This window comes from Perognathus longimembris, chromosome 8 (assembly GCF_023159225.1).
Source record: "Perognathus longimembris pacificus isolate PPM17 chromosome 8, ASM2315922v1, whole genome shotgun sequence".
In the NCBI taxonomy this organism is placed as follows: Eukaryota; Metazoa; Chordata; class Mammalia; order Rodentia; family Heteromyidae; genus Perognathus; species Perognathus longimembris.
The window spans coordinates 23,496,581-23,524,005 of NC_063168.1; the positions used below are offsets into that span (position 1 = coordinate 23,496,581).

Genomic DNA, 27,425 nt, shown 5'->3' on the forward strand with positions numbered 1-27,425 from the left:
GCTAGTATCTAGGGCTGGCATAAAATGCATAAACAAAATGAGTGCTCATTCATTCAATTCTATTGAGCATTCCATAATGACATGCTTGGAGCCAGGTACTACAAGACCACTGAAATGAAAAGACATCATCCCTGCTTACATGGACGAGCTCAGTCTAGAACTGAGGAGACTAATCACAGGATATAAATTGTACAGTGGGATTTTGCTTTGAGTTTGTTGAGGGTGGTGGGAAGTCAGAAATCTCATACAGGGTTCAACAGGACTTGATGAGAAAGGACAGTTTGAGGTGCTGCACATTTATGCATGCCAGGTATGTATGTCACCTATTGAACACATGACCTGCATGGGTTACCGTCTTCCAAGGAGAGTTGGCTGTGGTCCTGGATCTGCCATACTGGGGCTACTTTTCTCTGGATCTCTGTCTCTTGCTCAGACACAAGCCTTAGCTCCTCCAGAAACTGCCAGACAGTTGATTTGGCTGTGTTGTCTTAAAGCTATATCTTGTGTTACAACAGGGAAGGTCACAAGTTTCCTTGATGCCTTTTCCCTTTAGCCTTTTCACATAACAGCAATCTAGTGGAAACTAGCAACAAAGCAAGCACAGGAATAAATTGTGTGGCTTTCTGATGAGATAAGTACTATGGGAAAGAATTACATTGAAGAGAATATTCTGGCTGAGATGGGGATGGTGGCATTTGCTTGTCATTTAAAAACAAGCTGGAAGAACATGCTACCTTGAGAAAGTAGCATCTGAGCAAATGCCTGAAAGTCCTGAAGAAATGAACCAAATTCACATGAGAAGGAAGAGCATTCCAGGGAGGAAGAGGAGACAGGGCTGAGTCCCTGAGCCTGGTTTGCATGTTCAAGGAATGTTATGGAGGCCAGGGTGGTTAGACTGGACTGGTGCTTGAGAGTGGGGATTTCACTAAGGAGTGGACACATACAATGACAATGTGTTTGGCTTCTGTGTTAGGAGAATAGAAAGCCATTGGGGGGCTCTGAGCATGATAGGACTGAAGTCATACAATTATTTTGAATTGGCATGGGCGCACCGAGAGTGCAGGAAGGAGTGCAATGAGGAGACTTGCAAAAATTCAAGTTGAAGCCAGTGCCAGTAGAGGAAGTGTTTTGTTTTTTTTTTTGCCAATCCTGGGGCTTGAACTCAGGGCCTGAGCACTGTCCCTGGCTTCTTTTTGCTCAAGGCTAGCACTCTGCCAACTTGAGCCACAGTGCCACTTCTGGCCTTTTTCTATATATGTGGTGCTGAGGTATTGAACCCAGGGCTTCATGTATATGAGGCAAGCACTCTTACCACTAGACCATATTCCCAGCTGGAGGAAGTGATTTTCAATAGGGTTGTTAATGACAGAACCAAAGGATGTCCTAGGAAGTACAAACTGAAAAGGCAATGTTTTGACAAAGTAGTAGACTGGAGTGCACCTGCAGTAGGGAGGAATAACATATAAATTATATCCAAGGTCAAATTTTGAAGCAATATGGGCTACAGTAATCTCTACTGGGAGGAATGGAACCTTGCTTTGAACCTATAATAACTTTCTGGGTATCAATGGGCAGGTGGGCTTGCATGTCTGGGCTTCAGTTTTATGATCTGGAAGATGGAAATATTATAAGTCTCTGTTCTCTCCAAGAGATCTTATGGTTCCTGCAGCATTTTTTTTAGTTCTTCCCTAAGCACATCCTGGATTCCCATTTTACTTTCAGAAGCACTCAGTTCTCATATTTTCCTGAATGGACAGCCCTCCCATGGCTTGACCCCTGTGATCTGAAGATCTGAGGATCCAATGACAAGATGAATTTAGACTCAGATTTTCTCAAAGAAGATGAGGTTCAGTCACATTAAATCTCAGTCCACAGCCTGGAACCGAAAGGAACCAGACAGTCTTTACTCCCCTAAACCCCATGTTGGCCCAACATGGCAGCTCAAATGGGCTTCTTCGTGAGCTTGTGGGACGAATAGCTTGAAAGGCATTTTGTAGTGCAGTGCCCTCTTACCATTAAAAGAAATTGTTTTCCTGACCCTCCTAAAGCCTTCTTGTGTTTTACCAACCCCAAACCATTTCAACTTTATAGGTTTCCACTGAAAAGGAGGCCTATGAAAGACTTAAAAGTTCTAGTCACAGAACTGTTACTACATGGTCTATATTTGACATTCTCCCTGTCCCTCTTTTACCTTCCTTTCCCAGGTTTCCATTTTGGTCATCTTTCTTCATTCTTTTGATCTCCTTCTGTTCCCTCTCTGCTGCTTTGTTATTTCTTCATCCTTTTGTCCATTTGAGAAAACGGATACCCAGAGAATAAAACTTAAGAGTTTTAAAAAGAAGATGCTAAAAAAAAGTCCTAATGAGCTTCATGTGTCCATTAACTAGGTACTGATACCTACCATTTTCTAGGTTTTATATTATCCAGAGAATGGTGATTTGCACAAGAAGTAATGGTTTTGTGGGAAAAGCATACCTGTCTCATTGTCCCTTCCACCTGAGGCTGCTTGCTCTCTCCAATTCCTTACTGTTGAGTTTGGACTAACATTAGAAAGTGTGTTCTTGTCTGGATGGTAGTGGTTCATGCCTATAATCTTAGCTACTGAGGAGGCTAAGACCTGAGGATCGCAGCTCAAAACCAGCCCTGGCAGACAAATCTGAGTCTCTCTCCCTCTTTTTTTTTTCTTTTTGGTCAGTCATGGGGCTTGAACTCAGGGCCTGAGTGCTGTCCCTGAGCTTTTTCGTTCAAGGCTAGTGCTGTACCACTTTGAGCCACAGTGCCACTTCTACTTTTCTGGTGGTTAGTTGGAGATAAGAGTCTCACACCGGGGCTGGGGATATGGCCTAGTGGCAAGAGTGCCTGCCTCATATACATGAGGCCCTGGGTTCGATTCCCCAGCACCACATATACAGAAAATGGCCAGAAGTGGCTCTGTGGCTCAAGTGGCAGAGTGCTAGCCTTGAGCAAAAAGAAGCCAGGGACAGTGCTCAGGCCCTGAGTCCAAGCCCCAGGACTGGCAAAAAAAAAAAAAAGAGTCTCACAGACTTTCCTACCCAGGTTGGCTTCGAACCATGAGCCTTAGATCTCAGCCTCCTGAATAGCTAGGATTATAGACACGAGCCACCAGTGTCCTGCCCCCAGAGTCTCTTACCACTAATTAACCAGCAAAAAGCTGGAAGTAAGGGGTAGTTCAAGTACTACAGCAATAGACGAGTAAAAATCAAGTCAAGCAAAAGTATAAGGCTCTGAATTCAAACCCCAGTAATAAACAAAACAACAAAAATGAAAATGTTCATGGTTGTCATGATGACCGGAGGTCTTCACACTTGCACATGTGCAAGGCTGATCCCACCGCAGCTAATGCTGAACATGACCCTGTGTAATTTTTCTTCCTTTGGGTAAGAAATGGCTTCTGTCCTGCGTGGATGTAGCTTGTAGTCAAAACCATCTCAATTGCAAACCACTGTGACTGATGTGCAGAATGAGAGCTTTGATAAAAACCATAAGTGCAATGGAGATTCGGATCCACTGAGGACAGTTATCTAATGACTATACTATTGACTGGCAGTGCTTCATTGATCCAAGGCACTAATTGGGTTCTGCCTCTCTTCATTTCCCCTTGCCTGGGCCTCCTGCCATTTTAAGACCTTCATATTTGCTACTCTTTCTTGCAGCCTCATGTGACCAGAATCGCTTGGGACAGGACTCTTATGTTCTCATGGCCAGTTCCCAGGCAGAGATGGAGGAGTGGGTTAAATTCCTCAGGAGAGTTGCTGGTACACCTTCTGGAGGTAAGGACCCTTCTCCGCCTTTCTGGGCAGGTTGCAACACCTGGAGAAGAGGAGGCAGTAGTTCTGGACCTGATCTTTCCTTGAACAGTGCTTAAGGGACAAATCACATAGTGACTCTGAGACAACAGTCATGACCAAGTCCTCTGCTGACTATGGAGGGTTCAGAGTATCTAGCCAATTCCAAAGCTAATGGAGAGATGGCAAGTCTTTGCACTCCTTAGCGAAGGTTTCAGCCAAGGCTGACCCTTGGTTTCCTGGCAGTGGTATGTTACACAGCACTGTGGGTCAGCCCTATCATGGGACTTTGGGGGTCTGAGAAGGTGAAAAACAAAGCTGTAACTTAGGCTATTCAGCTCAGGCAAAATAAATACACTCTCTGGAGGAGGGGGTGGGATTAGAGATGCCTTGCAAGAGAGCAGTGAATTGTGTATTGAACACTTGTCTAGGCTAAGTGCCTTAAATATTTGAACTCTTGGGGGGAATTTTCAGTATTTCCACACAAGATCTGGTTGAAGAAAAAAAAAACACCAAAAACCTAAGCAACAACAAAGACAACAACAAAACCCGGTGTAAAAAAAAAGAATCTCTGGGGGCTGGGAATATGGCCTAGTGGTAAAGTGTTCGCTTCCTATACATGAAGCCCTGGGTTCGATTCCTCAGCACCACATATATAGAGAAAAGCTGGAAGTGGTGCTGTAGCTCAAGTGGTAGAGTGTTAGCCTTGAGCAAAAAGAAGCCAGGGACAGTGCTCTGGCCCTGAGTCCACGCCCCAGGACTGGCAACAACAACAAAACAAATAGGGGCTGGGGGATAGGGGCTGGGGCCTAGTGGCAAGAGAGCTTGCCTCGTATACATGAGGCCCTGGGTTCGATTCCCCAGCACCACATATACAGAAAACGGCCAGAAGTGGTGCTGTGGCTCAAGTGGAAGAGTGCTAGCCTTGAGCAAAAGGAAGCCAGGGACAGTGCTCAGACCCTGAGTCCAAGGCCCAGGACTGGCAATAAATAAATAAATAAATAAATAAATAAATAAATAAAATAAACAAAAAATCTCTGAAATCAACACAATTATGAATCTAATATGTTTTCTTGTCATACACATATGAAAGAAGTGACATGTGTGAGCCAAGAAGACACCATCTTCTATCTTTTTAGGAACACTCTGCTATGTATCCACTCCAGGATAACTATATAACTATTTATTGACTTTGTGGTCTCTTATTTTAGAAGTTGTTTATGGAAGCTTTCATGGTTTAAATATTAAATATTGATTTGATCTCCTAACAATTTCTTTCCAAAATTATACAAATACCACAATAATTTTATGGAAATTTGACAAATATTCCTTAAGCCATTAGAGCTATTTTATAGTGTTTGATTCTAACCAGGGTTCATATATAGATATATTTTCCAGAATAATGAACAGAATGTACATAATTTATATTTTATAACTTTTAAGAATTTATAACTAAGAATTTCTCCATATTGCTACAGAATTTTGACTGATAAATTCCAGGGATTCTTTAATTATAAAGGTTAGGAGTAATATCTGAAGGACTTAAGCAACAGGAAGGGATTTACTAGATAGATATGGTGCTAATGAGGCCAGGTGTGGTGGGGCACTTGTAATTCCAGCAACCCAGTTGACACAGGAAGGAGAATTACAGTCCAAGGTCAATCAGGACAAAAGCACAAGACTATTTGGGACACAAAGTAGAAGCATAATGGCTGTTGCTCCAGTGGCAGAATTCTTGCCTCACAAATTTGAGGCTCTGAGTTCAAATCTCAGTACTTACAATAAAAGGAAAAAAAGAAAAAGAAAAGAGAAGAGAGAAAAGAAGTCAAGAACTGCCAGGGACCTCACAAGGGACAGGAGCTGAGCTCTGGAGCTCTTCTTTTTTCTTTTTTTTTATTAATTAAATTTTGTTGACAAGGTGTTATGTAAAAGGGGTACAGTTACATAATAGGGCAGTGAGTACATTTCTTGTGATATCTTACACCTTCGTTTTTCTTTCCCTTCCCTAGATCAGGTAGGCATATATATACAATACCCAGTATACCAAAATCATATGCAGTAGCCACGTGGCATATGCCAAAGGAAATTCACCTAGAACTTTAAATATAATGTCAACAATAGAGTTTGCTTATCCTTGTCTTATATGATCATATATACACAGCTGTTGAGCTATTGTGATCCACTGAGAGGTCTATTTTAGACCTTTTTATGTTTAGTAGTTGTTTGGTTTTAGATATATAATGTAAGGTCGCTGACCCAAACCTGTGGAAATACCATTTGACAAGAAGTTTTTCCTTTGGCAGACCTGGTCTCTACTGCCCGCCCCCCCCCCAACAGTCATATATCAAGGAGACCATGCCCCTTTGTTCTCTGTGTTCTAGGCTTGTCTGGCTCAACATTATTTGTTCAAGTTCTGACCATTTCTCTGCGAATAACAATATTTCACCATTCCTAATCGCTATGTAGTATTCCATTGTGTATAGGTACCACATTTTTTGGATCCATTCATCTGTAGAGGGGCATCTGGGTTGTTTCCATATTTTGGCTATTGTGAATTGTGCAGCGATAAACATGGATGTGCAGATGTCTTTTTGATATCCTGAGACCTGTTGTTCAGGATAGATGCCTAGGAGTGGTATGGCTGGGTCATAGGGTAGGTCTATGCTGAGATTTTTGAGGAACCTCCATACTGTTCTCCAAAGTGGTTGTTCTAATTTGCACTCCCACCAACAGTGGAGAAGGGTTCCTCTTTCCCTGCATCCCCTCCAGCATTTGTTTTTGCCTGAGTTCAGAGCATAGGCCATTCTAACTGGAGTGAGGTGGTATCTCAGGGTTGTTTTTATTTGCATTTCCTTTACTGCCAGGGATGTTGAGCATTTCCTCATATGTTTCTTTGCCGTTTTTATCTCTTCTCCTGTGAAGTCTCTCTTTAGCTCCTTTGCCCATTTAATAATTGGTTTACTGGGTTTGGAGGGGGTTAGTTTTTTGAGTTCTCTGTAGATGACAGATATTAGGCCTTTGTCTGTTGCTGTGCTGGTAAAGATCCTTTCCTATATGGTTGGCTGTCATTCTAGTTTGGTGGCTATGTCTTTAGCTGTGCAGAAACTTTATATTTTGTAGTATAGTCCCATTTGTCAAGTCTCTTTCCTATCTGTTGTGCCCCTGGGATTCAGGAAGTTCCTTCCTGTGCCTATAAGTTCTAGCGTCTTTCCTACTCTGTCCTTCAGTAGTTTCAAAGACTCAGGTCTGATGTTGAGGTTCTTAATCCATTTTGAGTTGATCTTGGTGCATGGTGATAGGCTAGGGTCTACTTTGGGTTTTCTACATATGGCTGCCCAGTTTTCCCAGTACTAGTAGTTGAAGAGGCTATGTTTTTTCCATTGTATGTCTTTAGCTTCTGGAGCTCTTCTTGTTGGTTTCTGTGGGGCCACAATTTCTCATTCTGTGTTTCTCTGCATACCTGCCTGTTTTCACCTTGTCATCGGCCCCCATCGTGCCCACACTCTTTCCTTACATTGCTGTGCCAACCTCAACATCTGCCACAGGCACCAGCTACATATTGGCAGCCTCATTCCAAACCCCTGGGAAAGAAACTTCCTGGCTCAGCTGAGGTCGGCCCCTCTGGACACTCGGGGTATGTGAGCCCAGGGGCCAGGCAGTTATAGCCTGGGAACCATCCATGAGGACTTCTGAAGTGACCTGAATGGGACAACTAGACTCCAGCACACCAGCTACAGCCCTCTATGACATCTGTACTCTATTCCACAAAGAGTTACATAGTTGTATCAACCATCTCACAAGTTCTAAAAGTACATTTTACTATGCTTCCTGGGCCACATGAAGTTCTATTTTTAATCTGTTAAGGCCTAGTACTATACTCTTTTAAGCCTGGATAATCTTATCTGTGACCTTCCCTATTGACCTGGATTTAGAGCCTGTGAGGCCTGTTGATGTTTCCTGCTTTCCCTAGCGCTAAGCTGTCTGCATCTGAGAGTAGGAGACTGGGCCTCCTTATGCACTGCTCACAGTCCAACTATTGGCTCTGTACTTTTATCAGGACTTGAGCCTTCTGCAGTGCCTGGCTGGGCCTTGCCATGGTGAGTTGCATTCTGTCCTGGTACATGAGGGATGTGTCCTTCACCCCATCTCAAGGCCACTGCCCTGAGAAACAGATTAAGCATAAGTACCATAGGTGGTAGAAAGTTCAGGGAAGGGAAGTCAGAGCACACACCACTTATTCATTCAAAGTGCAGTGTTGGCTCTCATGTCACATCTTGGGTGTTTTAAAAGTTACTCATTGAAACAAAACCATGGATTCAGGAAAACGTGATGTTTTGAAACAGTATAGCCCCATCTAATCAGATATTTGCCCTGCCTGTTTGTAAGTCAGGGAACTCTAGTTCTGAGGGAATAGTGGATGGCTTGTTTAAGGAGGCTGGCTGGTAGAATTCAGGGTGAGGCTCCTTAAAGCACCCCTAGATCAGCAGAACATGCTCCCTAAATATTGTAAAGTCACTGTTAACACGGTGTTGCAGCCTACTTCCAGAATTTTTTGCCACTTTGGGAAGTGTTTTCCACCCAGAAGCTGCCCGCTTCTCACAGACTTTCAGACAAAATTTTTTCTTGTTCAAATTCCAGAATTACATGCACACACCTCCAGGCTTTCACCTGTTTCTTACACTCGGTTCACTCAGCCAGGGTGAGCTTGTTAAACCCTTCACTGCTCAACTCTTTCCACTTCCCAATAGTTTCATTTTTTTCACTCAAAGTAAAAATCGAGAGCACATAAGTATTGAGTTATTCTGTAACTGGAGTGCCTCCTCTCCCCCTAATTCTTGGAAACTGTTTGTACCTTTGTGTGTGTGATTTCAGAAGCTGCCATGAATTTATCCTGTTAGTTGTTCTGTCTGAAAGCCATTACTATTCTATTATCCAATTGTATCTTAACAGCAATGATAGTTTTTCTTTATTATTACTTATTTCCTCTATTTCTCTCCTGTTTCCAATTCCCTTCAGCTAATAACACAAGGCAGATATTTATTCATTTAGTCAACAACTATTTCTTTTCTTTCTTTTTTTTTGGCAGTCCTGGGCCTTGAACTCAGGGCCTGAGCACTGTCCCTGGCTTCTTTTTGCTCAAGGCTAGCACTCTGCCACTTGAGCCACAGTGCCACTTCTGGCTGTTTTCTATATATGTGGTGCTGGGCACTCGAACCCAGGGCTTTACGTATACGAGGCAAGCACTCCTACCACTAGGTCATATTCCCAGCCCCAACAACTATTTCTTGAATGTATGTTACTTGCCAAACTCTATACCCAGCCTGGGAGGCAAACCAGAAGCAGTAAGAAGAGGGATAAAAGAAAAAAAAATCCCCCATTCAGGGCACTTATTGTCTACTAGCAGACGTAGAAGTTAACCTCCTAAAGCCAAGGAAAAACATAAAATTACAGCTTTGAGACAAGTGCCATGCAAGAAAACACATGCCATGTGGGAAAAAAAAAGAAATCTTTGTCAAGAAAGGTGAGGGAGATTTTCTTGAATGAATGATTCATTGAACTCTGAAGGGCCAGCAGAAGTGAACCTTTAGAGAAAGGGGAAGGAATGGAGTTTCAATGAAAGGGAACAGCGAGAAAGTGGGTCCTGTGATAGGAAGACAACAAACTGCAGGGTGGGGAAGCTGGTGACAGTAGAGATGGATTTGTCAAGATATGGGTTTCATCCTAGCAGGTGGGTATTTGCAATCAAGAAGGCAATAAATTGGGTTAATCTTGAGAAGATCGTTCTTATTGTATGGAGAATGGCTTGGACTAGAAGTAGTAGATCAGAGTAAAAACAGGAGACTAGCAATAAAACTAGACAAGAGGACAGATGGTAGTTTGGACGAGCAGGTTGAAAGTGGATTGGTTTGCTCAGCACTCCAGAGGTAACATTGCCAGGATGTGGGAAAGAGCATGGAGAGAGAAAGTAGTTTCAGAGATGACTCCTGGATTCCTGGCCTGGGGATGACAGAGGGATGAATCCCGGCTGGCAGGGTGGGACTGCCTCAGCTCTCTCTCTACAATCTTACTCCTCCTGTCTGTCTGTGATGCTGGAAGGCCATTCCAGGTCTCTGGGCTGTGTCTGTTTAGGCCTTAGCACTGTTGGCTCAGTCTTTTCAACAGGAAGGGAAGCGTCTCAGTTTAGTCAACAGCCCACCTCCACGATCATTCTCTCTGCAGGCAGGGCTGATGCTGAGCCACGTGCAACTCTGAAAGCATTTCCAGGGAATGGTAGGCTGGCTTCATAAACGCTAAGTGAACTTCTGTGTTCCTGCCAGACACTGATATATGAAGCAATGCTGGGAAGGGCTTGTGTAGGAGAGTTTTTTTGTTGTTTTTTTTTTAAAACCCACCTCTGAGATATCTCTTGAATGGCAGTTGACAATTAGCGACTAAGTAAAAGGAGGCACTTATTTTTATTGAGGCCCTGACAGCTTTATGTTCACTCTTTTAAAGCCAAGAGTCATGTGTATAAAGGTGAGTAGGGAGGAAAAAGGGGGGTGGAAAGGAAGAAGCCAGGAGGGCTGGGCAGGTGCCGGCAGATCCCATGTTTCCTGCCAGGGAATCAGACTGAACAGTATTTGCAAGCATGTGCTGATCTGGAAGCCAGAGAGGACGGGGCTCCAGTTCAGGGAGGAGAGGCTCCAGGCTGGCTCTCACGCTGAAAGTCCTGGCTGCTACCATGCCTCGTATTCCCAGGATGCCGCGCTGGGAACTGGGCTGTGGCTTTCCTACCCTGGTGCTGCTCTTTTGTTGGGATTACAGGAAGAAAAGCCCCAGGCTCCGAAAGAAAGGTATTTCTTTTCTATTTTGTAATTCAGTTCTAATACTTTCAGACACTGTACCTAAGCTGCTTGTCACTCTCCTCTCAGAAATGGGGAACAAGCCTGGAAGGGAGCCTTTGCAGAATAGGGACCAGTGTTGGGCTGGCAGGAAGGGGTTGGGCAAGGGGTCTCTGCAGGTCTGGATGGGTGGCAGGTGGGTGGGGAGGGGGCACTTGGTCTGGATGCAGAATTTGAGAGATGCTAAAGAGGAACAAGACTGGAAGGAAGTCACAACAGATCTGTGTATTTTCACTTCCCCACCCCAGCTCAGTGCCCTAGGATTTCTAGACTCTCAAGAGGAACCTTCAAGGGTAAAGGCAGAGGACAGTCTGGGCAGTTCTATCCATGGTAATGACATGTCATCATTAAGTGGTTGCTCAGGATGAGGTGCAATCAGTCCAAAGCTTTAAGTCTGGGAACTGGAGAAGAGCATGAAGAGTGTGCTACCAGAGGAGGTGGGGATGGCATGTGTGGCGTGGAAGGGCTATAGAAACCCAAGGATCTGTCCCTCCCAATGAGATAGGTGATACCTGAAATCTTTAAACAGAAATAGTTGACCTAACATAAGTTCTAGAGGTAAATAAGACCTTAGGACAAATTCCTAATCTGAGCCTTGGCTTTATTATCTGTAAAATGGAACAGTATCTGCTTGGTAGGGCTTTCATAATGACTGGGATGTCACACGTGAAAGCATCTAAGGCAGATACCAGCATAAAATTAACTTAATTAAATTGGCTAATCATTATAATTATCACATTACATTTAACAATTATAATAACTATAGACATATAGTTATAATGAATTGATTGATTTCATAACTGTTAGAGTGGAAATGCCTCTGCTAATAGGGACTAGATCTAAGTCATGCTTGTTTGTTTTTGTTGTTGCATTTTATGTGTGCTTGGGTGTGTGTGCATGTGTGTGTGTGTGTGTGTGTGTGTGTGTTGATAGTAGGGCTGAACTCAGTGTCTCTTACTCTCACTTGCCTTTTTGCTCTACCACTTTTACCATACCTCAACTTCTAGTCTTTTATTTATTGGTTAGTTGGAGATAGTATTACAAACATTTTTTGGGGGGCATGGGTTGGTTTCAAACTATGTTCCTCAGATCTCAGCTTCATGAATAGATAGGATTTACAGACATGAGTCATTGGCACCCTGCATAATTATTGATTTGTCATCAAGGAGTCAATTAGAAATGACCCCACTGCAAGAGGGTAGGAAAAGCTGTGGAGCAAACGGTCCTTCAAAGAGGGGGGGAAGGTTAAGAGCACAAGACACAGAACTAGGAGCCTTGCCTTTGGGGCAGAGAATGATCTTTGAGAAACAGCTGCCCTGTGGCGTTCCTTTGCTGGCTTCTATTATGTTTCCTTGGGCTTCCTCTGTTCTTCACTTCCCCATATCAAGCCTCTTGCAAGTCTGTTCAGAAGCAAAGGCTGGAGATAAGAATCCCGAGGTCTGAGATCAGTTCAATTCAAGATTACAACTTTGAAGTTTCTGGGATGTTTGGGATTCTAAATTCCTCATTTGTGATCAGAAACAAATAGTGACAAAACCCTGAACTAAGCAAACAAAAACATAATGATGCTTTTTCTGTCATGTAGGAGGAGACACTGTTGTTCCTCATGTGTCCAGAATACACAGTGGTGTACTCTTGTCAGAGAGAATAGCTTTGGCTGATTTCTACACTGGACATGTAAAGTTTGAGTGATGCTTAAAGCTTTGAAATTAAGAGAAAGTACATGCTGATGGAGGAGGGAGGCCATGGTACTGTCTAACATTAGATGGGGGAGGGACAGTCGAACATTAGAGGGCAGGGGGAGAAGAAAGAGTCATCTGAGGAGGGTGAGTGGGAGCAACCAATGAGATCAATGAGGAACTGAGAGAGTGGAGTACCCAGAATCACATGACAAGTGACTGAAGGGGAGTGACTTGCTGTATTGCAGGTTGCTGATTGAGCAGCTGAGATGAAGACTGAAGATTTAACTCTGGGTTTAAAAATACAAAGACCGTTGACCTCCTTGACAGGAGCAGGCTTGGAGAAATGCTGAGCAGAGAGAAGGAATGGGGTATGGGAAGAATGGGAGATGGCAGGTAGTCATAGCTCTTTGAGGGCTGGTCCATCATGTGCCAATCTCTGTGCCAGGAGATAAAAATAGGAGGTGAGCCAGACATCCTGTCTGCCTCTGAGGAGCCCACAGTCCAGTGGAAGAGAGAGAGAGATGTCTGAATAAATAATTATAAAACAGAATGACAGGTGATAAAGTAGAGGTGTGCACCAGGAGCTCGATGAGTACAGAGCAGGGAGGGACCATACCTCCTGAGAAGGCATCTACACTCAGATAGTTTGGGTTCCCGGGTCAAAAGTAGGAAGTGGACATCAACTGGAAAGGTTATAAGGGCAAAGACCACTTTTTAAAAATTATTCCCATCATAATCTCCAGCTACCAAGGAGCCTAACCCACAGCGGATTTGTTTAATTTTGGTGGAAGGAACTCAGTTGCAAAAAGGCCAGAAATAAAACAACAAGACAGTGCAATGACTTAAGGCAGCAGGAGTGAGACTAGAGTGTCAAATCTCATGTACTTAGGCTGTATAGCCTAATATATATATATATATATATATATATATATATATGTATAGCCTATATATTTGGAGGGAGAAAGAAGCTTACAGGTAGCTCTAATGTTCATGAAATTTGCTAATTGAGTTAGTTGAGTGCAAGTACCTTGTATTAGTGTCTTGGTATTCTCAATGCCTAGGAGAAGAAGTATGTGGTGCTATGAAAATTGAATACTCTTTCCTGTGAGGAAATTAGAGGAGAAATAGTGAGCTGGAGGTAGGATGGGTGAAATTGGAGAAGGTACTGAGAAATGGTGACACTGCAGAGATGCTTGGAATAAGAGAGGGAAAGAGAAAAAGAGTGAGTGAGAGAGAGAGCCAGAGAGAGAGAGAGAGAGAGAGAGAGAGAGAGAGGCAGGGAGGGAGGGAGGAAGGGAAGGAGGGAGGGAGGGAGGGAGCGCCAGAACCAGATTGACAGTTGTATAAGTGATCCATTTATATATGACTGTGTAAATTCCCATGAACTTTCACAAAGAGAGCACCTAGAAGGGAAGAAGAGACCTTTGAGTTAGAATCCAAGGCAATGACACACCAGCGTACTAAAGGAGTAGGTATAGGAGACACAGGAAAGGGGATTGAAATAAGTCATCAGAGAGATGGGAACAGAATGACGATGGGTGGTTCAGATGGTTTTATAGCCTTGTAGGAAGAAGGTCTTAAAAGCAAAGGAATCAATACTATCAGTCTTCTGATAAGACCAGTAATATGTTGAATTATCAGAAACTGGACTCATTCAGGGGATTTCAGCAGAAATCTTAGCAAGAACATGAGATGGGAAGATACAGGCTGACGGAACTAGACTGCAGGGGGCTGAGACGCTCACAAGTGAATGGTCAACAGAGAGTGGTCTGTGAGGAGGACCACCTTCTGAGCTAGACATATTTTTCTATGAGGTCATTGATAAAGAGAAACAAGCATTGATCATCTGCATGAGGGCTGGCGCAAAGGATCATTCTTTCCTAAATTGATAAAGACCTACACTCACCTGGACTATTTATATCAAAAGAGAAAAACATACAGCACAGGGAGTAAATGGTAAAAGAGATAGTAAGGGTAGAGCTGATTGTTCTGGAAAGCATCACCTAAAGGAAAGGCAGGGTTCTTTCTTCTCCTGAGACAGGTCAGGGACAGAAGCAGAGGAGGAGGAAGGGGGAGAGGGACAGAGATTGTTGGGGAGGGAGTTTGTTCATCTCTACCTGGTTACCTGCTAAGATGGAGAGAGGAAAAAAAGATGATGAGCTCAGGGGGAGTGATGAAGATCTGAGTTACAAAGATTGCAATTAGAAATTTCCATGGTATGGAGATGCCTAGCTCTCAGTGCTCTCAGATGTGAACACTTTATTAGTAGGAACTGTTAAGGTGGAGGGAAAAGTCCTGTTGGGAAATGAATGTATTGGTGAGACATAGGCACTACTGCATGTGACATGGTTGGGGAGAAACCTCTGACATCTCTGTTCTATATATGTTGATTTGGGGCTATTGGCTTTCATTGGAACCCAGTGAATTCTGAGCCCAAGTTTTAACATCTACCTGTCTTCATTTGGAGCCCTGGAGCTGAATCCAAGCTTCAGCTGCTCCAAAATACATCTACCTATTTCTTTGAGGTGCACCTCAAAAGAATTTCACAAATGCCTCATGGTCTAGGTTTTAAGTCAGGTCATTTCGATTGTGATGCACTGCTTGGATGGAAAGCTTCTTTCACAGATGGACAGGAACTTAATTCTGTGTGGTTATCCATGTCCTCACTATTTTTGCCTTACATATGAAACTGGAGCCCCTCTGTACTTCACTTTGATAATAAAGAAAACAAAGAATCTGGGACAGCAATTTTCAGGTAGGATCTATATTAGGAGGGTTCTCAATAGAGGTAGACAGCCAGAGAGAAGGGAGAAGGGCAAGAGGGAGGAAGAAGAGTCGTGGGGAGAACCAAAGGACTTTGCAAATCAGTATCCTAGGATTCTGCTGGGTAGGGCGGAGCCCCAGTGATGACAGAGGGAAGATCAGATAGGACAAAACTGAAACTATGGACAGTCTTACAAACCTAAGGACACAGAAAGCCTTGGGGTCCGATGAGATAATAGGTAGGCTATAGCTCTCATTTAGAAACTAATCTCATTACATGTAGAGGTAGGGAGATTACAGAGCCAAGTGATGACTGGGCTGCGGGTGCTGCTAGTCCATACTTGCTTTGCTGGAGGCTGCACAATTAGGAAAAGAAATATTTTTGCAAAGCAATTTGCATACCACTGGTTTATAAAAATGTTCAACCCATTTTACTCTGTAATTTTACATGTGGGAAGTTGCCTTAAGGAAATAGTTCAAAAGAATGAAATGTCTATGTTCCTTCATCCAAACATTAACAATAAATTAAGCCATTAATTAGACATTATGTATTTGTACTGCACACGTTCCAGGATCTCTGCTCGGCAAATGAACATGTTTACTGTGAAGTTGTTTATGAAAATAGTGAATAACCTAAAGTATTTGAAATGCCACAGGGGTCTAATAGAGCAAGCGACAATCATGCACGAGGCTGTTAGGCTTCAATACTCTGGGATGTCAGCAGAAGTCAGGATGGGCTGCTTGCTGCTGTGGCTTAGGCTGCATTCTCAGGACGGTGCTGCCTGAACTTGATTTTGGATTGTGCCCTGTGTTATCTGACCTGGCAAGTTCAGAGTCCCTAAGGCTCAGAGTCAATGACAGTGCTGCCACCTCATGGGGCTCCTGTTGAGACTAAATGAAGAAAAGATGTGCAAAGCACTTGGCACACTTTCTAGCACACAAGTACTCAGTAAAAGACAGCTGTTTTTTTGTTGTTTGTTTGCTTTATGGCTTTTTGTTTTGTTTTGTTTTGTTTTTTAGTCCAGGGCTTTAACTCAGGGCCTGGGTACTGTCCTTGAGTTTTTGTGTTCATGGCTAGCACTCTACCACTTGAGCCATAACTCCACTTCTGGCTTTTTAGTGGTCCATTGGAGGTAAGAGTCTCATGGACTTCCCTGCTTGAGCTGGCTTTGAACCATGATCCTCAGATCTCAGCCTCCTGAGAAGCTAGATTATGAAGTGTGATCCACCAGCATTGCAAAATCTGTTGTTTCAAATATGGAAAAATGTGGGTCAATTGAAAGAGACTGACAGAGGCTAACCCAAATTTTTACCACAGGAAATATTATGAGTAATTTGTGTCCCAAGTTGTGTGTGGTATCCTTGCAGTCAAATCTTCTTTTATGAATATTTTATTATCTTTAAGTAGTTGTGCGGAGGAGTTGCCATTCCACAGATCACCTCTTTCAACATTCTCAACCACACCTTCCAACCCACCCCTTCCCTCACTTTTCTTAATTTTTAGGATATGTATTAAAATTTGTTTTGTTATTTAACAAAGCTATATATATATATGCATATATATATGTGTGTATATATATATGCACATGCATCTTGCACTCTGACATCCCTCCAGCATTTTCACTACCCTTTGACGTACCCCTTCCCTTATTTTTCTCAACTCGATGGTATATACAGTGAATTCTTGACTGCCTTCTCCCTCCCTTTTCCCCTTTATTTTTGTACCCTTCTCCCCTTAGTTCTACACCCTCTCTTGCAAGTATCCATTTTTCTGGTACTTATTTTGTTTGGCTTTTCAAGCGACATAGAAAACAGTATTAGAAACGAGCCAAGCACTTTGACTTATCAGATCATCTGAGGAAAGTCAAAATGATGGACAGGACCCACTTTGTTTTTCTTCCTAGCGGTGTTTGGTCAGCGCTTGGATGAAACTGTGGCCTATGAACAGAAGTTTGGCCCCCACCTCGTGCCCATCCTGGTAGAGAAGTGTGCAGAGTTCATTCTGGAACACGGTGTGAATGAAGAGGGCATCTTCCGTCTGCCTGGGCAGGACAACCTGGTGAAGCAGCTGAGGGATGCTTTTGATGCTGGGGAGAGGCCCTCCTTTGACAGGTATGTCATCCTTGCCTATGGTGTGAGGTGTGTGCTGTCTCTTCTACCTCTCCACGCTAGCTGAGCTACTGATACACACAGACACTTCCAAGAGTTCTGGCTTACAACAAAAATAGTCTTTTGTTCTCACAGTGCTGAATTTGGGACCTGGACCACAGTTTGGAGAGCTTAGGTAAGAGACAATGATCTGAACAGCTTCAAGTGGTGCTTCAACAATTAGGGAAGGGGATGACAGGGTAGGGGATAACATAATCTGAGACCCACCTTTTGGGAAAAGTCTAGAAGAGAAGCCTATACAGATGATGTGGTTGAGAATGTACTAAATATATGGCTCTTATGCTCTTTCATAGCGTTCTAGAATTAACATTTTGAATTAGTCTCCTATACTGTAGCACTTCCTCACCTCAGTTCTGCACTTTTTGTGGGAAACATACTATTGTGGCAGCCTTGGTTCTCCTAAGTCTTTTCTGTGGGAGCTGCCCACCTCTTCTGGACATGTCAGATGTAATGACTTTTCTTTGCAACTGTTCTCCTCCCTCCTCTTCCTGCCTCTTGGCAGGGTTTTAAGCTGCTATATCTTCCACCCCTGTGCCTGTTATGCAATGGCCATCCTGGGGTTGCCTGTAGACACTTGTCCTACTGGCATCAGATCCATTGTTGTTTCCAAATTACCAGCCCACAAGGCAAGATTTAATATGATAAGTCTAAATTCCATTTTTTCTAAACACTGAAATCCCCTACAGCTTATTTAGGACAGAAGGGAAAGCTGTAGAGACCTGAGTATTGGGCTTGTGTGGACGTTCTCGGTGTTTCTCTTCCCCACCACCGTATTTCCACCCCAATCACCAGCATGGCCCACCTTTCTTCTGTAACTTTTCTGGGGTCTATCTGTCTTTGTGCACAAAGCTGTAGTCTCAGCTTGGAACCTGTTCCTGGGCCCTAAATAAAGAGTAGGTCTCATATCTTTTTTTTTTTTTGTTATAGGGCTTGAACTCTGGGTCTGGGCATAGATAGACTGAGCTTTTCAGCTCAAGTCTAGTGCTCTACCACTTTGAGCCACAGCACCACCTCCAGTTTTCCAGTGGTTAATTGGAGAAAAGAGTCTCATCAGCTTTCCTGCCTGGGCTGGCTTTGAACTATGATCCTCAGATCTAAGTCTCCCAAGTAGCTAGGATTATGGGCATGTGCCACTGGCTCTCGGCTAGATATCATCTTTTACCCCAAGCCTCCTTCCATTTCCCTTTTCTTCTGACCTGCTCCTCACCATCTCCCTACACATCACACATCACTCAGATGAGCATGACCCCAAGATTGGCTTCCCTCTCTGCTACCCCCAAGGTAGACTGACTCTCAGAAAGCCATCTAACACTGGTCACTTTCCCTTCAAAGTTAATTTACCAATTTCATTGACTTCTTGTTAGGATGTAGGTTTTGGAAACATTTAATACAATTATAAATATATTTTTTTGCCAGTCCTGGGGCTTGAACTCAGAGCCTGGGCACTGTCCCTGAGCTTCTTTCACTCAAGGCTAGCACTCTACCACTTGAGTCACAATGCCACTTCTGGCTTTTTCCATTTATGTGGTACTGCAGAATCGAACCCAGGGCTTCATGCCTGCTAAGCAAGTGCTCTATCTCTAAGCCACATTCCCAGCCCCATCCATTTTTTTTCATCGATTTTTTTAGCCTATTGAAAAAATATATTTTAGAAATCACTGAGTGGCAGAAGGGAAATGGGAGGACAGAGCCCCTTCCTGGTGTCCCCAATAGCAGTTGAGATAGTCTACATTGCCCAAATGCTGGGTTCCACCAGAGGACTCCCCCATTGCCTCACTAGCATTGAAGAAATATGGGGACTCTTGTTTTGGACATTCTAGCACAGGTGTGGAATGTTCTTATTAGACATAGAAATGTAAAGTTAGCATCTTCCTCATCAGTTCTCTGTTGGGATGGATACTGCTTAGCCCAGTAAAAACTGATGCTGATGCATTCCCCATACTTATACTTCTGTGAGAAACAGGTAGATGTATATTCTACACTATCATCTCCATAAGGAGATATTCGACATTATCCACTCCAAGGCAAGGACTATCAGAGCCATCTGAAGAGCCTAGGGTAATCTCTGGTGAATGCGTTATTGAATTCTGAAGCCACGTGGTTCCTAGTACTTGATTATATGAAAATTGTTAAGCTGTAGGATAGCCAATTAAGGAAAAACGATGCTGGAAGCATAGACAAGACTATAAGAATGACATCTGAATCAGCCCTAATTTGATGGGGCACAGATACCACATAAAAAATTTTGGAAACAATTGTGATTCTTGTGTTAAGAGAACTATGAAAGCTTCGAACAAGGAACTTTTGACATGGTATGATGCTTAGAGAGGCTGCTTCCACCAAAAGAAATGACATTTATACAGAGACCCAATAATAAGAATAAGAAGTTAGCTAGGTTGTCAGTGGACAATAATATGGATTGGGTTCTCGAGATTTTTAAAGTCCTAAGTGTGTGTAGGGGGGAGTGGCATGTGTGTGTGTTTGTGTCCTTTCATTACTTTGATCTGCCCATATATTCATACTATATCTTTATCTATGGCTATAATCACTTTGTCTTTCCAGTATTGAGCTTTTTATTGTCATTAGTTTCTTCTGACCAAACTTTTTAAAAAATTGCTGTTATTTTTCTACAAAGAATCCTATTTTTGACTTGTCATTTAAGTTCTTTTCTTCATCTCAATTCTTTGTTTCCTCTGTTCATGCTGTGGATGTTTTCTGTGTGTTGGGGGCTGGGCTAGGCAACATGTCAGTGAACAGGAAGCTGGAGGCAGGCATACCCAAGAGAGGCTGGGGCAGGATCCTGGGAAAAAGCAAATGACCTTCCGAATAAGGCAGTGAAAGGATAAGAGGGGCTTCAAGGGATTTGCATGACTTTGGGGGTCATGTATTGAGATTTGAGAGACTCATTGGATGTGTGTTAGAATCCCAAGACTGGTCTGCAACATTGGGGACATTAGGTGTATGCCACTCCTGCAGACTGTCAGCGGATTGCCTTTCTGTCTGTTCCTTGGGAACTTCTCATCATGTTTTGACGACAATACTTTTCCCAGCTAGTTCTGTTTAGAGATATTTTTAGCCACCAATTCAACAGGGTAGGACTTTTCAGAATCTCCATTTTAAGGGAACAGTTCCGCCCCAGATTTCCTGAGGGCAACCATGGAGTGTAGGCAGGGCTCTGTGCCAGCTCTGTGTTTTCCTCTAGAGGTGGAAAGTTCATAGGCTGCGAGGGAGGGGCAGAGGATGGAGAGAACTGTAGAACAACAACTGGCTACCAAGAATAAAAACAAAATATTGTACACAAAGCTCAATACAGAGCTTTATAGACAAGTTCTGATACTCCTCTTTCTCTTGCCCCAAATATCTGTCTTTTCCTTCTGCTGTCCAAACCTACCTCCTGCCACTCCTCCAAGAAGAATATTGTTCTAGTCCACTCTCATTCTCCTTTGCTGAATGGTCCGTGACAGACAAATATACAACAGTATGGATCATAGCGCTTAGGAGCACAATAAGCCATGCCATCTAGATCTATATAAGCACTCTGAGTTCACATAGTGACTCAATTACCTAATGCACTTCTCAGAACACATTCTCCTTGTTAAGTAGTATGTGAATATATGCGGCAGATTCAGATTTATTCTCTTATAATGCTGCAAAATAAATGGAGTAGCCCTCTAAGCCAGAGGTCAGCAAACTTTTGATAATGGGCCACATATTAAATATTTAGACTTTTCAGGCTAGACATCTTTTGCCACAGCTATGAGCAGTGTGCTCTTATAGTTAGAAAGCAAAGAGAAGTGCATAGATCAACGAGCGACTGTGGGGGTCTAAAACGTCACTGCATTGAATTTCATAGAACTTACACATGTTATGAGATAATCTTTTTGGTATGTTCTCCTCAACCATTTAAAAATGCAAGAATCATTTTCAGCTTGAAGGCTACATAAATATAGGTGCTGGTCCAACTCTACCTCTTAGCTGTGGCTTTTCAGACCTGGCTATAAGTTGGAGAAGCTGAAACACAAAGCCTTGCCTCTTTCCATCAACCAGACACTCACCTGAATGTTGTCTCAGTCTTGTAATGAGTCACCGGGCCTCCTTTCCGCCTCTCTGGACAAACACACATGCATTATGCTGTAATTCACCACTTTTCAGATCTCACCCAAGGTGTTACTTTATCTGAGTGGTCACTATGGCTCCCCAATTCTGGTTTGGGAATCCTTTTCTGCATGCCTATCCAATGCATTTACAGACTCCCTATGCTACCTGAGTCTCATACCATAGCACCAACCACACAATTTTTTTAAGGATCTGATAACACTTGTGTCCCCTCTGTGGCCTGATGAGGCCAAAGGTCCTCTGTATCCCTTGGGGTTTACTATTGAAATCCCAGTGCTGTCCAAAAGCAAAACAATGGTACCACAAAATGTAGCAATGTAAACTACACTGCATACTGATTGAATAAATTATGGAGAAAATACATAAATGGATCTCATTCCTTAGAAGCACGATGGGAGATTAAAGATACAGATGGTTTAAAGATATAAAGAAATTAACACAAAAATGTTAGAGACTAATTAGACAGTGCTGTAAGGAACTGAGTGACTTAAAGAAAGTAGAAAGCAATGAAGTAGTCAAAGGAGGTTTCATGGGAAAAGTGGGCCTTGAATGTGCCTTTGAAGATGCAGAGAAAGAAGTGTTCAGGGTTGTTGCACTCAAAGTACAAATTAGCAAGAATGGTTGGCTCTGATGGCACTTAACCAAAACTCTCCTCTGGAACCTATGGTTCTACTGAGTGGACTGGGTATGAGGTAGAAGGGAAGATAGTTCTGGAATTTCCCTTTCAAAATCTGTTGCTTGTTTCCTTCCAGAGACACAGATGTGCACACCGTGGCCTCTCTATTCAAGCTCTACCTCCGAGACCTCCCAGAGCCAGTGGTTCCTTGGAGCCAGTATGAGGGATTCCTGCTCTGTGGGCAGCTCATGAATGCAGATGAGGCAAAGGTTTGTGTCTGCTTACTTACTTATTCTGCTTTAGAAGAAAGCAGCTGGTTTCAGAATGCTATTGTGGAAGGTAACAGTGGGTCTGGGAACCCTATGCCCTTTGGTGAGATGTTTTATCCATTTGGGACTTAGGCATCAGCAAAAGATGGTAGGTGGTGCTGATGGTGACCAGCCAAAACACTGCCTACATGGCATGTCATAATCCAGCAAAGAAATGTACCCTTGAAGGGATTGGTGGGGTTAGGACAGATAGTGCAGAGATTGGGGGAAGGTGACACTGAGCAAGATGCATTGTATTCATAGATGGACATGTTGAAGTGAAACTCCTATGTATAACTATTTAAAGATGATTTAAAAATAATTTTTTTTTTTTTTTGGCCAGTCGTGGGCCTTGGACTCAGGGCCTGAGCACTGTCCCTGGCTTCTTTTTGCTCAAGGCTAGCACTCTGCCACTTGAGCCACAGCGCCGCTTCTGGCCGTTTTCTGTATATGTGGTGCTGGGGAATCGAACCTAGGGCCTCGTGTATCCGAGGCAGGCACTCTTGCCACTAGGCTATATCCCCAGCCCTAAAAATAATTTTAACAAAAGACAAAAGGAAAGGAATGGAATGGATCCTAATCACCTATAGCTGACTCACTTTTGAAATAGAGCTGGGGCCAGGTGCTTATGATTCACGCTTATAATCCTGGCTACTCAGGAGGCTGAGATCTGAGGATCATGGTTTGAAGCAAGCCCAGGCAAGAAAGTCCATGAAGCTCTTATCTTCAGTTTACCACAAAAATCAGGGAGTGGAGCTGTGGCTCAAGTGTCAGAGCCACAAAAAAATAAAATAAAATAATGGAAAAGGCACTTTGACCTTGATGAGACCAAGACAGAGGTGGGGGAGAGGGAGGAAAAGAGGGGGAGAGAGAGAGCAAATTCACAAGTACTGGAGCTTGAACTCAGGGCCTGGTAATTATCCCTTGGATTTTTCACTCAAGGCTGGCACTCTACCACTTGAGCCACATGTCTACTTTTGGCTTTGTGGTGATCAATTAAAGGTAAGAGTCTCACAAACTTTTCTGCCCATGTTGGCTTTGAACTACAATCCTCAGATCTCAGACTCCTGAGTAGCTAGGAATATAGGCATGAGCCACTGGCGCCCAGCTTTTAACTGAGATTTTTAAAACCCAAGGTCCATGAATATATTTGTGCCATTTTGCTAAAATGGTGAGGATTTTTTGGGGGGAAGGGGCCCTGGTAATGTCACAAATGTGGGAACAGGGTGACTGCCAGTGTACTGTGTCCATATAGATTCACCAATTGTATTCCCAATTAGCCTTGCTGGTGAATAACAAGCATTCTTTTTTTTTTTTTTTGCCGGACCTGGGCCTTGAACTCAGGGCCTGAGCACGGTCCCTGGTTTCTTTTTGCTCAAGGCTAGCACTCTGCCACTTGAGCCACAGTGCCACTTCTGGCCGTTTTCTATATATGTGTTGCTGAGGAATCGAACCCAGGGTTTCATGTATTCGAGGCAGGCACTCTTGCTACTAGGCCATAATCCCAGCCCCACAAGCATTCTTAATATTATCAAAAATCTCTTCCCAGGCTCAGCAAGAGTTGATAAAGCAGCTCTCCAACCTTCCTCGTGACAACTATAGTCTCCTGAGCTATATCTGCAGGTGAGATGCCAACTCTTATCATTTGAGCCACATCAGAAAACATTCACTAGGTAGAAGAAGAAAGAAAGATTCTCTCTGAGATAACAGATTTGGGTCTAGGACTTTGAAAGTTCATCTCTATTCACATAGTATTGAGAGAACTTTCTGTTTCTGCAAGATAATTTCAATAATCACTTATAGCCCAGCTGACACACAGAATGAACCCATCCTCTCCTTCTGTCCTGCCTCAGTGCTGCCCAGAATCTTGGAATATGCAAGATACCCCATATTCCTAGTATTTCTGGTCTTTTTCACTGGAGACCAACCTACTGCTTTGAACACAGTTATTCTGAGCCACCCTTTCTGAGACCATCCATTTGCCATTCCTGAAGAAACACCTGGAAGATGGATTGACCTAGGTCTGCTAGACTGGGAACTGGGGTCTTCCTCTCAAACTCTTGAATTTTGTCTTTCCTTTTTTCAAAAGAATAGTGAGTTGTAGTTGCCAAATTAGAAAAATAGTTCTTGCTCTATTTGAAAACTAGGAAACTACAGAAAATCATATATAAGAAACCAACATAAACTGCAACCCCTGGTCCAGCAATGATCTCTGAATCCTTGACATATGTCCTTCTAGATATTTTTCAAACATAAATATGAATATAGTAGAACATCTTTGCTGAATTGGAATAAAAGCAAGATCAACCTTATATAAGCACAAGTGTCTGTATATGTATACAAGTGTATATATTTGTGTGTGTGTGTATATATATACATAATCACATATCTTTTTTGGCTTCTGTTATATTGTGAGCATTTCCCTGTGTCATACAATAAGATTATATGTGGCTTGATGATATTTCATAATTTTTTGTTATTTTGACATGTGATAATTTGTTTAACTAATAATTTCACCGTATTTGGAGTTTCAGTTGTTTCAATCTATTTTGTTTACATTTTTTGGAAAACATCTAGAAATTCTCTTATCAGTCTTTTCAGCTTCTTCAACAGTGAATTTGAGAGTTTCATGTCTCCAATGAGTAGAAATATAGTCAAAATTCATTGTTAGTTACTGAGCGCCTGCTGAGAGTTAGAGATGCTTGGTGCTCTAACTGAAGTGTGAGAGCAGAGGACTTATCTTTAAGACTTTCTTACTGGGCTGGGAATATGGCCTAGTGGCAAGAGTGCTTGCCTCGTATACATGAAGCCCTGGGTTCGATTCCTCAGCACCACATATATAGAAAATGGCCAGAAGTGGCGCTGTGGCTCAAGTGGCAGAGTGCTAGCCTTGAGCAAAAAGAAGCCAGGGACAGTGCTTAGGCCCTGAGTCTAAGGCCCAGGACTGGTGGAAAAAAAAAAAAAAAGAGAAGACTTTCTTACTGACAAATTTTTCCTCTCTGGATACAGGATGCCTATAAAGTCCTATATAAAAAATATGCCTATATATAGAGGCAGTATGTCTCTAAAGTCTTACAAAGTCAGGACCCAGTGGCAGTCAAATACATTTTAGTTCTTCTAGTCACCTCTTAGTTCCCTGAACTGGATCTAGACACTTGCTCTTCTGATTCTCTAAATTCAGTCACTGTCATGCCCCCAGCAGCTTGAAAACCTTTATGGTTTCTCTTCCCTCCTTGGTCTTGGATTTTTGCAAATCAAATCTAAACTCCTGTGGACAGAGCAATCTAGTTCCACTATTCAAGCAGGACAGAAAATAAACTGGAATCCAATAAATACACCATTTATACCTGGAAGTACTTTCTTGTGGCAACTTCCTGTTTTCTATAAGGGATTTCTTGGCTAACCACAGGTTTCTACATGAAATCCAGCTGAACTGTGCTGTTAACAAGATGAGTGTGGAAAACCTGGCTACTGTGATTGGTGTGAACCTCATCAGGTCGAAGATTGAAGACCCTGCTGTGATTATGAGAGGTAAATAGGCAGGTTCAGGATAAAGGATAGAGGGTAATAGCGACAACACTGCCCCTAGTGTTTGTGCACTACTCTGCATTTTTCAGTCTATTGAATTTCAGTTGATTACTACCTGTGAATCACTAGTCAAATGAGATAAAAATTATGGGGCAAGGATTTGTCTAGTGGTCACAGAACACAGTAGTTTTACATTAAAATGGTTAGCAAGGGCTTCCTACTCTTTTATTATTTTTTTCAGATATCCTTAATGAGACAGAGCCCACAAAACCTCAGCTCATGTAAAGGCTGCCGTAAAGCTAGGATGAGAAAGTTTCTGAGGTGGTATCTTGGGTCAATTAGCAAAAAACCTAGCATAGAGTGCTGATACCTAACCATGGATGTAGGTAGACTGTATTCTGGGCACATGTTTGCTGTGTGTTCAATAAGAAAACAGATGCCATATTGAGGTCCTCAGCCAAAGAGAAAAATGTTTCTATTTTCTCCCCTGTTAAATAGCCTACTTATCTGATCAAGGGCTTATACAGTACAATATAGACTGAAAATAATCTTAACTTTTTCATTATCATCACTTCTGTAGCCTTCTCATCAAATCTACTGAATAATTAGGAAAGGTCCTATGAAGGGATAAAATGAAATCTTTTGGGGCTCTGTAATTCTAGGGCCAAGTCTGGAGCCATCTCATTATTTCAACCCTGGAGAGCAATCTGCCTCCCATCTCTGACTTAGCATGATGCATCTTTTGCTTCTTTCCTTCAGGAACTCCACAGATCCAAAGAGTCATGACGATGATGATAAGAGACCATGAAGTCCTCTTTCCCAAGTCCAAGGATGCACCACTGTCACCCCCTGTCCAGAAAAATGACCCTAAGAAACCACCAGTGCCTCGAAGTTCTGTAGGTTGGGATGCTACTGAAGACACTCCAGTTTTCAGGACAGGAAGTACTAGTAACAGGGTAAGACTCACAGACCTCTCCTGCCCCTTAATCTGGGTCAATTCATATAAGGCTACTCTGGGTTGGCAACATGGTAAGTTACAGGTGCTACTATGGCAGTGGGCATGGCTGGTACAGAGCCATTTGAACATATCTTGAAAGCCTGGCCCCTTTCAAAATTTAGTCTCTGTTGCAAGTTATCTGGAGGTGGGATTAGTGGCATGACCTTTCAAAATTTAGTCTCTGTTGCAAGTTATCTGGAGGTAGGATTAGTGGCATGGCAGTTGTTCAAAGGCTGAGTAATGGAGTTCTCTCTGAAACCTGTAGAGAGACCTTTCAGGCATAGTCTAAGGAAGTTTAATGGAAAGAAATAGATAAAGCATTGCAGATGTTTTGGTGAGAATTGTTGAAAATTCTGTGTGAAAGTCCAGAGAGAACTGGTTTCCTGCTGAAACCATGAAACGTGATTTCTTTCTCAGAGTTACGTGATGTGTTCGTGTAGTATTTCTCATTCCCTGATAAGCTTTCTCGGCAGTGTCAGCCCCCTCATTTGTACAGAAAGGCTGGAGCTCACGTTCCCAATGTCCCCAAACTCTGCAGACTCCAAAATGTAGACAATTT

General features: G+C 42.8%; 1 protein-coding gene across 3 annotated transcripts in view; it reads left to right on the top strand.

Annotated features, from left to right (window-relative positions):
- Window positions 1-27,425, top strand: part of Arhgap25 (Rho GTPase activating protein 25) — a 72,320-nt gene that overhangs the window by 39,090 nt on the left and 5,805 nt on the right. For 2 of the 3 annotated variants that reach the window (XM_048352652.1, XM_048352653.1), the window contains exons 4-9: window positions 3,675-3,791; window positions 17,037-17,244; window positions 22,170-22,302; window positions 23,891-23,964; window positions 25,751-25,872; window positions 26,629-26,825. In XM_048352652.1, coding sequence (XP_048208609.1) covers window positions 3,675-3,791; window positions 17,037-17,244; window positions 22,170-22,302; window positions 23,891-23,964; window positions 25,751-25,872; window positions 26,629-26,825 — 851 coding nt within the window. Of the gene's footprint in view, window positions 1-3,674; window positions 3,792-9,094; window positions 10,640-17,036; window positions 17,245-22,169; window positions 22,303-23,890; window positions 23,965-25,750; window positions 25,873-26,628; window positions 26,826-27,425 lie in introns of those variants that run through there. The other variant, XM_048352654.1, reaches the window with a different exon arrangement.